Source organism: Electrona antarctica (assembly GCF_951216825.1).
Source record: "Electrona antarctica genome assembly, chromosome: 4".
NCBI lineage: Eukaryota > Metazoa > Chordata > Actinopteri > Myctophiformes > Myctophidae > Electrona > Electrona antarctica.
In genome coordinates, this window is record NC_136809.1 from 23,725,810 (window position 1) to 23,739,150 (window position 13,341).

The following is a 13,341-nucleotide window of genomic DNA, read 5'->3' on the forward strand; positions in this document are numbered from 1 at the left end:
CACACACACACACACACACCATAGAGATCATAGAGAACATACATGTAGAGCGGAAATCATGTTTCAAACATGCAGTGATAATTGTATATTTGTATTAATGCTTTATTACATTATATGAGATCATAGCATCTATATAGGAAGATAACAATAGGAAGGGAAAAAAATACATACAGTAATGTTTAGTATACTGGGGCACCATAATGATTATGCTATTATAATATAACTTTTAAACCATCCAACCTACAGTAACATCCACCAAGTGTTTTTAATGGACAAATAATCAAACAGTTTATGTGTGGTTTGCACACCTCTGCCTCTGATTTACACTCCATTCATAACCTGGTACATACATCTTTCCTTTACATGCTTGATTCAAACATTACAATGCAAAACCTGCCATTGTGTGGCCTGGAAAATGAAAGGCATTGAGGTTCTACTCTTACACAGTGTCTGATAATAGTTTTCTACCTACTGTAGATTTACTTGTCATTTTAAGATGAGCTCGCTTTCCTGGATTATTATTATGCAGCAGGATGTAGAATATTTTTTAAATGTGCAAAAATAGACAAATTATATGTAAAGAGATTCAGGCTTAATGGATTACATATAGCGATCTGAGGACCACCAGTCCACTGGTGCAGAGAAACATTTTTGAATCCCTGACCCACTGCTAACCCCTAATATCCTGGAGTCTGGCGCTTTCTCTTCTTCAGTTCAATCCATATGCCGTTCTCTGGACGTAGGATCAGCTCACCTACTGGCCGGAGGTCTTCGCGTTTCTGACACGATACAATGTTGAAGTTACGCAGAATCGATGCCAAGATCACCTTTTCCTCCATTACTGCAAAACGCTGACCTGTACAGAGTCATCACAAAGGGAAGGGACAGCTTCAGTAAATGTGTTTTTATTTTGTATTATTATTTTAAGAAATGTAGTGACAGTGAAAATATTCTACCTCTTGCCTGAGTAAGGGCTAAAAATCTCATCAAATGGTGGTACGTGGCTCAAATGCAGAATAAAAAAATATGATTTTGAAAACCACTGTCCTATACAGTTGACCTTACATATATACAATTGACTATACGTATACAGTTGATCTTACCTATACAGTTGACCTTACATACTGTATATACAGTTGACTATACGTATACAGTTGATCTTACCTATACAGTTGCGGAGGCCAGCGGAGAAGGGTATGTATGCATATGGATGCCTCCCCATGGATTTCTCTGGCAGGAAGCGCTCAGGTCTGAACTCTTCTGGCTCAGGGAAGTAGCGCTTGTCACGGTGCAGAGCGTAAGGTATCATGATGGCGTTTGCACCTTTGGGGACCTTGAAACCATCTGTGGCCACAGAAGCAATCGTTTATTTAGCTGTGGGGACGGGGAATAAAGGGTACCTATACGGACGGCTGCAATTCGAAACTGGCCCCCATAAAATCTGAATCCCCCACTGTATATGTTTTTTTTACCTCCTCTATGATGATTTCCTGTTTATGGCTATATACAGAAGTGTTGCTATATACAGAAGTGTAGAAGTGTTTATTTGTACGTCTCTAAATGTTATGATGAATTGAACATGGTGGACCCTATTGTAAACAAGTGTAATGCTTTATGGTGGTGTCCACAGATACAGTGTTGTATTGAGTTGTGCTTGAAATGTACTGTAATTCTCCAATCTGTTAATACATTCTTCAATCAATCAATCAGTAAAAGATCGGCCACCGAGCCATTCCTATACCCATGATGGATGCTATATCACTCACTGATCTCGCAGTCTTCGCCGATGTTGCGGGCGAAGAATGGCACAGAGGGGAAGAGACGCAGAGACTCCTTAATCACACAGTCCAGGTACTTGAGCCTCTTCAGGTCCTCAGTGTTAACAGGCCGGTCAGAATCGCCTACAGCAAACACAGGACAAGTTAAGAACAGCAGTGGTTCTCAAACTTCAAGGACCCCCAAATTAACAATATTTTGGCCACGGACCCCGATCACAACGTGTCGTAAGCTTGTAGATTTGACTATTTTCAAGTAGCTGATGTATAAAGGGTTAAATTGGTTAAAGTGATTTTGATGCTATATTAACTCATTTTGATGGGGACCCCCTGGAAACCCACCAAGGACCCCCTGGGTTTCCCCGGTCTCCACTGAGAAGCACTGAAATACAGGACGCATTTCTGAAATTATTTTGAATTTCGTCTTGAAAATCGTTTGAAGTAATCATTAAAAAAGAGGAATGGGGTTCCTACTCGTGACTCCATACAAAAGTGTCCCTGCCCATTGTTTGTTGGGAACCATGTACTACTGGGGTTTTAAACTCTTTTCTTTTAAAGGCCCATTATTTATTCTGCATTAGAGCCACGGACCACCATTTGATGAGATGTAGCCTCTCAGACCCAAAACTATAATATTTTGTTGTTGTTGGATAAGATTTTGTCTACAATTCCATGCTTTTGGCAAACATTCTTCTGCATTCTCTAATTGTGTAGACTTCTTGTAAATGAGGTAATGCAGATGTTTCACAATGATTTAACTCTTGAGAGTTAAATTGTAAAATGAAACCAAATGGACCCTCTCAAGGGTTAAAGATCTATAAGGGTCCATTTGGTTACCAACTTTCCATCATTGAGCCGAGGGCCACCTGGAACCGCCTCAAGGACCACTGGTGGTCCCTGGACCACTGGTTGAAAGCCGTGCTGTGCTACAGCATACTCCCTAGACAGGAAACATGCTACTCTAAATGTAGCGGCAAATGCATTTAACATTGGACACTGCAATTTGCTGTGGGAAAAAGATGTACGTCACATTAATATTGTGAATCAAGTGGATGTCGGTATGCCAGAGGACAGCCACTGCCATTTGGACCAGCGCAAACGTTTGCACCTAAACTCGCCTGCATGGCTTACGTAATGGAAACCATGTAGGGCTGGACTGGGTCAACAATTCAGCCCTGACATTTGGCCCAGACCGGCCCACCACTACCGGCACGCAGATAGCATGATACTCTACCGGCCCGCTCCGTCAAGGCACACACAAACAAACAAACCTCCATGTTCTAATAATTACCATAATAATCCTGAAACTGGGCATGTAAAAAATATATATATGCCACCCATTCATTGGTCGGCCCATCGGACATAATGTCTGGTACATGGAGTGGCCAGTCGAGGCCTGAGGCCGTAGAGATGGCCACTCACCACCACACACATAACGTTGCTGTCAGGAGGAAACCTTGTATGTCCAAAACCGTTCCTTTTTATTATTTTAAAACATTTGAAAATAGTGAAAATAGTCGATCTACAAGCTACAAGCTTGTAGATCTACAAGCTACAGGCTTGTAGATCTGCTAATTTCCCTGACTTTTGTGGGACACTCTTGTATGATGAAGTAAAGGGCATTAAATTACAGGGGAAAAAAGGTTAAATATAAGGTTTGTGCCTGACGGCGATGATAACTCAATTACGCTACCTATATTTTTTGGCTTGGAGCTTTGTGTGCTGTAATTAATTATGCATGGTAGACACTCCCGGTTGGAAACCTTGTATGTCCAAAACCGTTCCTTTGTTATTATTATTTATAAACAAAATTGTTAAAATAACCGATCTACAAGCTCACATTGCAGATCTGTTATTTTCACAAGGTTTGTGCGACACTTGTACGATGTAGTAGGGCATTGATACTACGAAAAAAGTAGTTACAAGGTTTCTGCCTGACAGCAAGGAAATGACGTTCAACACAGATGAGTCAAAGCAAGGCCCTCTGGTCTGGAAAACAGATGATGTCATGGAAGGCCACCCGGAGGAGACACATGTGACGTGGTGTTCTTTACCAAACACGTCCTGGAGCTCCTGCTGAACCTTGGCCTGGACGTCAGGGTGACAACCCAGCAGATGAACGGCCCAGTTCATGGATGCAGCTGTGGTGTCATGACCCTGAGGAGGGAGGGGAGGGGAGGGGAGGGGAGGGGAGGGGAGGGGAGGAAGGAAGGAAGGAAGGAAGGAAGGAAGGAAAGAAAGAAAGAAAGAAAGAAAGAAAGAAAGAAAGAAAGAAAGAAAGAAAGAAAGAAAAGATAATTGTCAACATATTCAACCGCTTAATCCCTCTAGTCTAAATTTAGTAAACTGGGCTTGAGTTGGCCATGTACTTGGACTGCCTTTTTCCAAATCTCTTTGCCAAAAATTGTCGATCTATACAAGCTTTAGATTGGCTATTTTTGGCTAATGTTCCACACTCAATATGAATGCTGGGGTTCAACTGCACACACCCACACATACACAGACACACACATGCGCGAGCAGACTCCCTCACAGCCTGTGAGGGAGTCACAGGTACTCAATGAGTTGTGTGATTTGAATACTGTGTGAGATCTCTCTCACCTCGAACATGAAGGTATCAACTTCCTCCTGGATGTCCTCGTGGCTCAACTTTTTTCCGTTCTCATCGGTGGTCTTCAGCAGCATGTCCAGGAAGGTCCTCCTCTTCCTCATGCCCTGATCAGACTCACTGTCTGACTCATGGTAGTTCTTGAGGTAGTGTGCTCTCTCATTGATCATCTGCAAACAGGGCAGTTCACCTATGATTGTCCTGAAATTGACACTGTATGCTCATGTGGGGAGCATGGAACCTCTTTGTGGAACATGCATTTCCAACGTTTTTGGCTGGGGACCCGCGAAAATGCTTCGGCCATGTCTCGTGACCCTTGTCCCGCCTCCCCTCTCCACCCCCAATACAAACTGACTGCAAAAATAACCTTAATAATAGAGAAATATATCATAAATGAATACTGCATGAAACCAGATATAGTCATTAAGGAAAGTTTATGCATGCACTATGTGTACTATGTAAACTCTCAATTTCCATTTTCCAGCCATTCAGTTACAAAAAAGGGGGGGGGAGTGGTTAATAATGTGGGGCCCCCCCAAAATAATTTGGAGACCCCCCGAGGGGTCGCGACCCACAGGTTGAGAACCCCTGCTCTAGAAGAAAAGTGCTGAATAAGTTTTGTATACACATATTATATGAGGGCAAAAATGAAGGTTGAAGAGGAATGTGGTCTTCCTCAAGAAGTTTTCATATATTCTAATGTATTCATCAGTTGTTTTTATCACAGTGCTCTTTAATTACTTTTTTTTTAAATCATATTTTAACAATGCAGATAAACTAATTTAATATTCTTTTCACCCAACTTTAACTTTTTAAAGTAGGTAATTACTGTACCATGTATTCATGTCTGTAAGGGGGAGCAGAATATTTTTGTGTATTTAAAAAACACAAGGGAGCATAATGATTTATCTATCGGGCAAGTTGTTATGTTCTCTGGTGACTGGGCACCAGTCTGGCGTGGAACATCTAGTGTTTCTCGATCAGAAGGTATATTTTAATTTTAATCACGATTTCTAAGAAAGAATGAAACTTTATCAATCCTCACAGGGATATTTGGATGTTTCAGTAGTGACAGCAGCATAAACAAAGCAACAAAGTCGAGTAGACTGTAAAGTATACTAATACAACTCCATAAAAAGTAAACAAGCTGATGTTGCCTCTATTAAAAAAAAAGTTGGGGCAAAGTCCAGATAACCTGACTCCGCCAGATGGGGCAGTAGAGTGTACACAGGTTCTTCCCTGGGGGAACCTTAGAGTATATATTAATAGAGACGGCACCCGGAGGAAATCTGAGGCGAAATGGACATAGTGGCCGAATTTGTCATTGCAGCTCGAGCCAGCGCTGGTCCGTTGACTATCATTGCGCACGTTCATGATATTGGGCCCATGACACATGAACGAATGTTTCATACGTGAACGCGCGCAAACGGCGCAATGATAGTCAACCGCCAGCGCGTTCATGTTATTGGGACAATCAATCCCAGAATGCACTCTGTTCCTACCCGGAAGGAGGAGTGAAATCGCCTCATGTGCTTTTGAGCAATTTAATGCAAGTGGATCTCCCATCCCCTCCAATCCGGTGCTGTCTCTATTAATATATACTCTAAGGGGGGAACCTGTGTACTCTCTACTTCCCCATCTGGCGGAGTCAGGTTAAAGTCCAGGGCCTGTTTCACGAAACTTGGATTAGGGATTAAACCGGGATTTAACAGATATCCTGGCTTAATATATCCTAGATCAGCGATTAACCGGTTTTATGAAAGCCGGTTAATCTTGCTAGATTAATTTGGATATGTTGAGGATTGATTTGGTTTCATGAAAGCAATGCCACACTAGTTACCATGGAAACTAATGCTGTGGATTGAGCCTGCTCCGGACCAGGCTAACCGTCAGGTTTAACCTAATCCTGATGTCTTTACTGTTCATTAAGCCAGGGGTTCTCAACCCGTGGGTCGCGACCCCTCGTGGGGTCGCCAGATTATTTTGGCAACCGAACCGACCCCTGTCGGGTCGGTTCGTGCTGCCCCTTGGTCGTGTCATCAGCAGACGTGGACTTTCCTTCCATTGTTATGCTGATGACACCCAGCTGTACATAAAGACTGCCCCCAACCCCTCTGGAGCCAAGTCATGTCTCACCACCTGTCTTGAGGAGATAAAGGCATGGATGAGCAACAACTTCCTTCAGTTAAACAGTAGCAAAACTGAAGCCCTTCTTGTTGGCACACCACACCAGATTCATTCATGCCCCATGTCGCATCTCACCTTCGACGGCCAGGTTATACCCTTCTCCTCCTCAGTCAGAAACTTGGGTGTCAAGTTTGATCCTCACCTGACATTCAATGACCACATAAAGCATCTGTGCAGAACCGCATTCTACCATCTCAAAAACATCTCCATATTATCAGATGCAGAGAAGCTCATCCATTCCTTTATCTCCTCTAGACTGGACTTCTGCAACGCCCTCTTCATTGGGATTCCTGGCAAAAATGTACAGAAGCTGCAGTACATTCAGAACACGACCATATAACACCGATCCTCTTCACACTGCACTAGCTCCCTGTTACAGCCAGGATCGACTACAAGGTCCTGCTGATCACATACAACAATACATAAATGGACACGCCCCTCCTTACCTACATCAACCCTCCAAAAACAACCTCCACCCGCACCCTCAGATCTGCAAACAAATTTCTGCTCCAGGTTCCTGATACCAAACTGCGCACCATGGGGGACCGGGCCTTTTGCTCGGCAGCACCACGCTTCAGGGGCGCCTAACTTCGTTTCCAGGTGGGGGAGCACAGATTTGGACTCATGCGCGCGCGTAGCGCGCGCGCAAAAAATGCGCGTGCATGTGCCTCGTGCACGCGCGTTTTCGCGCATTTTCACAAGGAAAAGTGGCTTTTACTTTCCCTCTCCACACGCAAGTTATATGAACAAACTGACAAAAATGCATCATAAAAAGGCATAGGCCTATTTAGGCTACACATGACATTGGCAAGGCGCCGATATCAAAACAAAACATATAAATTATAGCCCTATTATACAACAGACGAGCTGACAGCGCAGCGCGCTTGGGCTCGGCGACCCCGGTGTTGTATCGTCATCATTCATCATAGATCCCTCCCCGTCAGAATCTAATATCTAACATTAAATTGCAGCAGCATTCAGCAGTTCAGTTGGCACGGCGGCCATAGTAATTAGTAAATACTATATTATTTCTCACTGCAATAGTGACTATTAGAGAAATAATATAGTTCAATTGTAAATGCTTTACCTTAAACCCCAAATGTGCTCTTGCGCTCCGGGGTGGTTAATTCCCTCATCATGGCATTTACTGTATATCCAACGTGAGTTACGTGTCCAGAATGTCATTATGTAGGCTACGTGAGATGGACACTGCTGCTTGCGCTGCTGCTGCTGCTGCTGTTGTTGTTTTTATTATTGTCCTCCTTCTCCTCCAACAACGTTAGCACTCGTTCCCTGCTGAACACTGCTGCTGGTGCCCATGAAGGCCAAGGGTTCATTAACTAGACTTGATTTGGGCTTGGACCCACCAAATAAATCACTCATTCTCTTCTGAGCCATGTTGACAACAACAACACACACATTCAGGCTGACCGGAGAAATTCAAATCCGTGCGCCCCGTGCGTAAAGGTAACCGGAAATAGCGTCAGCAGCAGAGCAGTAGCCTCGGAAACCCAGACGTTTTTATTTCCAGGGAGAAAAAGCAGAGCAGAGACGATGATAAAAAAAAAAAACCAAAAAGTCACACAAATGTAGTTTAAGAATACTATTTATTTTATCCTCCAACCAGTCCACTTTTTATTTATATAAATAATAACGTGACATTATATCTATATCTTTTTTTGGTAGGCTACTGCACATTCATGTCATGAATAATAATTTAAGAAATCATAGCAGATTATATGAGTTAAAAAAAAAGGATCTCAATTCCACAGCTGTGGAAAAAACTTCCAGCTGTAGTACAGTCATGGCCGGCCTGTAGATGGCCACAAAAAAAAAGAAAAAGCTTATTCTGGTATTTCACACAGGTGTTGCCAAATAACTAATTAACTTGCCAGTCAGCGCATATGACATATCTAGGTCATATCAATTTAATCAGCAGAGCAGTGCTGCTTCTCTCTCTGAGTCTGCACACACTGACTGACCAGCTAAAATGTATGCCTACTTTAAAACATAATATGACAAACCTTGGATTAATTCTTCTGAAAACTAGCAGCAAGCACAAAGTAAGTGATTCACACAGGTGGGCAAGCCGGGCATTATTGGATGCAATGCGCGAATTAGTAGCCTATTTATTTTTTAACACGCAGCATCCCACTCTCTCTCCCTCTCTCTCTCCGCGCGTGCCGCGCTCACGCACACATAGACAAACACCCTCTCCTCCTCTCTCTCTCTCTCTCTCTCGCTGTCGCGCACCGTGCGCTTCGAGCGTGGCGGCGGCGGCGGCGGCCGGGGGGGGGGGGGGGGGGGGGACGACTGAAAGTGGTGTCGCAATGCGCCCCCTCTTTTTAATCTGGTGTCGCAGCTGCTCCGTTTGCTCCATGGCTCAGGCGCGCCTGCCACGCTTATGGAACCGCCTCCCCATGGACTTTAGTGTGCCGCAGACTGTGGAATGTTTTAAAACAGGCCTGAAAACGCTCCTGTTTCGGAAGGCTTTTTCGTGTTGAACTGTTTTTTGATAACCCTGTTTTTAACCTTCTATGATTGATTATACGTTTTTAACCATGTAGCACTCTGGGATTCCCTGTGAATAAAAAGTGCAATACAAATAAAATTCATTATTATTTAGTATTAAAGTATTCAATCAATCACACCACCCATAAACCCCACCCCACACAAAGTTCCTATGTGTCTGCATCATAATTACAAAAACAAAAGAAAGACAAATAAAATAAAAACAAAAGCATTGTTTAACATGTTTCACAGTGCCCCTGTCTTGCCTTCCCTACTACAACACTTACACTGGAGGTGAAGGAGTGGAGGATCTTCAGCCTCTTGTTATGCTCCTGACCTTCACCAAAGTAGTTGTAGACAAAGTCAAGCCAGTACCATGGCATGCGCTGTCTGCGGCTTAGAATGTCACTCATCCTGAGGTCAGAAAAACATACAAACACACAGCACACCATCAGAATCAGCTTTATTGTCACATCACAGTTTTAGACCTACAGGTAAAAAGTGGGTGAAATTCATGTATGTACAATTAGTTCCCATCGTGCCATTTTGTTCCAAGAAAAACAAGGTAAGGGAATAGGAGGGGGGCTGGGGTTAAGGAGATAACCACAAAGGTACAGGTAAAGGGTTTTCTTATGTGTGGACTGTGGGTCTTAGATATTTACAAGCTTTTGCCACAAGCAGTACAACCGAAAGGTGTACTGCTTGTGGCGCGCGTGTGCCTCTATGGCGTGTGCGTGCGTGTGTTTGTGTCTGTCCACTGTAGTGTCTTTCCATCACGCTGTACCTACACCTACAGTACAGTACTTTCTTTCTTGCCCTGTTATCTGAACTTCTGAAGATACGCTCCACAGTGTTTTGTCCCAAATGGGCTGATGTAAAATGGCAAACTACCGTAACACTGCATACTCGGAGCTGTGATGCGCTCTACCACCTCTACCACTTGTTCTTGTCTATAATTTAACATCAGATTAAGGTAAGAAAATGGTTAGTCACGAATTATCCTTTCAAATGATGTGCTGTCCTTTTTGATAGAACTTCCCTTGTAGGATCAATAGTACTTTTCTTATCTAATCTCATATTTACAATTCAGGTCAGGTCAGTTCTGGGTTATGAGGCAAAAGTTGACAAACAGACAATAACATCTGTGCACTCCTGAAAATAGACAAATGGCAAAGGGGACTCACTTGTACACAGTCTGGACATAATCTGAGTCAAAATTACTCTGCGCGTAGATGTTCTTCCCCATTGCAGTTTCTGAAAAGGACAACATCAGCCCTGATGAAGACCGGTATAGGTTTAATAAAGTTTTTCTCCTTTTTAACTATTAAGTGTGCCTGGAACAATGTAGGCTACAATGTATTGGTGTTAAAAATAAAATAAAAAAGTATAGGCTACTTTGTAATTATTTTGTTCTTATATTTTTGTAACGCTAGTAGTCTGGTACTCAAGCAATTTTCACTTGTAGCTGAGTAATATTTGTCCAGGAGTTGAGTACTTTGTCCACCGCTGGCAGACACTAAACTCACACCTTCCTTCACCCATGCCACTTACCACAGATAATGTCCAGTGCACATAGTGTGATGTAGTTGAAGCAGTTGAAGGGGCCTTTGCCCGCTTCCTTCTCCAACTTATCCACCAGGACCTCTGCCTGCTCGTTCATCACCTCCAGGAACTCTGTCAGGATGGAGAAGTGGAAGGTGGGTGTGAGCATCTTCCTCCTCTGGCGCCATTTGGTCCCGGTGCTGAAAGGACAAAATGCCAGGGACTGATGAAAGCCTGATTGATACTTGCACGTCTGCATGACAGCGCCACGAGCCTCCGAAAATAGAATACCTGCAAGCTCACATGTTGAGGAGCATAAATTAAGAATCCACACTACATTTAGACTGCTTACTATTACTTACTTTTATATGTTTGCATTATTGAACAGGAATGGATATTGTTTATTATTTTTTTCTGAATTAGTAGTGTGAAACTATTGTAATGGCTGTCTATCACTACTAATAACCTCTGCAAATGTATCCACCAGAAGTGCTAAAAATAACAAACACATTTAACTCATAGTGCACATGAATATTGTTGAGGAAGAAAAATGACATGCACAAGTTCCCAAACCCCAAAGTCGGGCAAGTGCTGTGTGAAGAACACTAAACAAAACAAAAACGCTTGCACACTGATGGGCTCAATTTAAAAAAGAAATGTCTTTATTGTACCCACTAAGTGATGTGCATTTGAAGGGGCCTTTGCCTGCTTCTTTCTATTCTATAGTGCTGTGCAATTGAGGATGACTCACCTGGTAAGTAGGCCTGTGCCCAACCACGGGTGGAGGAACTTATATGAATAAGCCTTTTCCATGTGTATTGGGTTGTTTAGAACTGTCTGCAAACAACACAACACCAAGTTTCACCCATAATTTAAAAAAAACAATATTATACATATATTATATATATACACATATATGTGTATATATATATATTATATATATTATTATACACACACACAAACACATATACATATGGCATAGAAAACAAACAAAACACATTTGAAAATACATTCTGGAAATACATTTTCACAGATATTTTGCATACATTTGTTGTATTGCATTCCCAGTTGATTTTCTTTCCTCCAACGGATAAACCATGCACGTATTTAGTAAAGGACAGTTACACTGCAATTTGCATTTCAATAATAAACTGAATTTCACTGATTTTAAATTAGTAGACAATGCTTTGGGGATACAGACATTTAATTTTCTCTGGTCCTGTTACAGTGCTGTTGAATAATCTCTGAGGATGCTAGAATGAAAATGCTGCAGTATATTCTGGGTTATGCTAGACATGATTATATTGTTCAATGGAAGATAAATGCATGTATTATGGTAAATGACACTGTATACCTCAATAGTTTCAGCATGGAACAGAATGAGGAATGGGACTGTTCCAACCCAAACTTTAAGCAACGGCGTGTCTCTGAACGTGTCTGTATATCCAATAAGCTGACAGAAGAAATCTGAAAATTGAAAATGTGAAAGTATGACCACAGTATTTTCAATCGTTTTAAAGAAGTCATCTAACTTGCATATAGCATTAGCATGGACCTAAACTTCAGCATTTTGTTTCCTCATCTTGAGAACCATAGTAGAATCCAAACAGCCATGGATACAATCTACCCTAGTTTGGAGTTTAATGTCATTCCACTCACCTCCAGCATTGGCTTTGAACTGCAGTGCATTACCAAAAATGGGTAACGTTCCACCAATCTCAGGTATAGGTTTCATCATGTTCCATTTGTACAGGTACCGCCTGAGCAGCTGGAAGGTGAGGTAGGTAAGGAGAACAAAGAAGATGCTAACTCCCACCAGAGACACTGTTGAGGTGGCTAAAGCAGCCATCTCTTTAGCAACATGCGTTTTGTGAGATGTTGGCTTGCAGGCTGCACTAACAGAAATCACCTGCCCACAGGTCTGTGTTGCTTTCACCTAGTTTCAGCTGGACTCTAGCCTTCACACATGCCTCCTTCCAAACGGTCAAGGGGAAGGGCATTGTATCTGATCAAACATACAAGGGAGATACTGTAAACGCACAGAATAATCTAGATAAAGCCACTCACAAACAATTAACACTTTTAGATAAGGTGTTGCAAGTAACAATTAAGCTGCCACTTTCACTTTAAAACACAATTTCATTAAAAGCTTTAAGGTTTTTGATCATGGATACATCAATGAACCACATTGTTGTTTTTTGCTTTTCTTTTTTAAGGCAAAAGAATAAAGAAAATGTATGGATTCAATGTTTCCATGGTTATCATGTATTGGGTAAGGACATATAAGTATTTGTTCATAAAGTTTAGTAGCCTACTTAGTAGCCTAGCTGAATTATATCAAACAAGATATGTCTGTTATTGAATTACTAATGTCTAAAATTAACATAACAGTAATAAGAGAAAATGTTGATAATCATTTTTTATAAAGGATCTAATTGCATAGAATGTGTTTAAAGATGGAGTGCCACAATTGTTGTATTTTTCCAGTTTTTCATGTGTCTATGAGGTGACAGTAGGCCTACTTCATTAGACACCCTGGAGTCGTTTTTATGTGCAATGATGTATTCCCTTTGTATTTAGGGTTTCTTCCTGGAGGCTGAACCCTTGACAGTCAAACGTGGCAATGAAAAAAACAGTAATATAGTGACATAACATTATCAGCCCCCCTCCTAACCCCTCCCCTTTATCATACAACTACAGCTGTGGGTGCGGCTTAAG

At 42.1% G+C, this 13,341-nt stretch overlaps 1 protein-coding gene across 1 annotated transcript; it reads right to left on the reverse strand.

Moving 5' to 3' along the window:
• Nucleotides 1–416: 416 nt before the first annotated feature.
• Nucleotides 417–12,472, reverse strand: cyp4v2a (cytochrome P450, family 4, subfamily V, member 2a; the record flags this gene model as incomplete). The annotated part of the gene is made up of 11 exons (XM_079498340.1): nucleotides 417–856; nucleotides 1,165–1,344; nucleotides 1,767–1,901; nucleotides 3,830–3,932; nucleotides 4,377–4,553; nucleotides 9,369–9,495; nucleotides 10,266–10,335; nucleotides 10,633–10,823; nucleotides 11,375–11,460; nucleotides 11,978–12,090; nucleotides 12,283–12,472. The coding sequence occupies 11 exons, from the start codon at nucleotides 12,470–12,472 to the stop codon at nucleotides 678–680; spliced, it is 1,551 nt and encodes a 516-aa protein (XP_079354466.1). The 3' UTR covers nucleotides 417–677.
• Nucleotides 12,473–13,341: the final 869 nt, after the last annotated feature.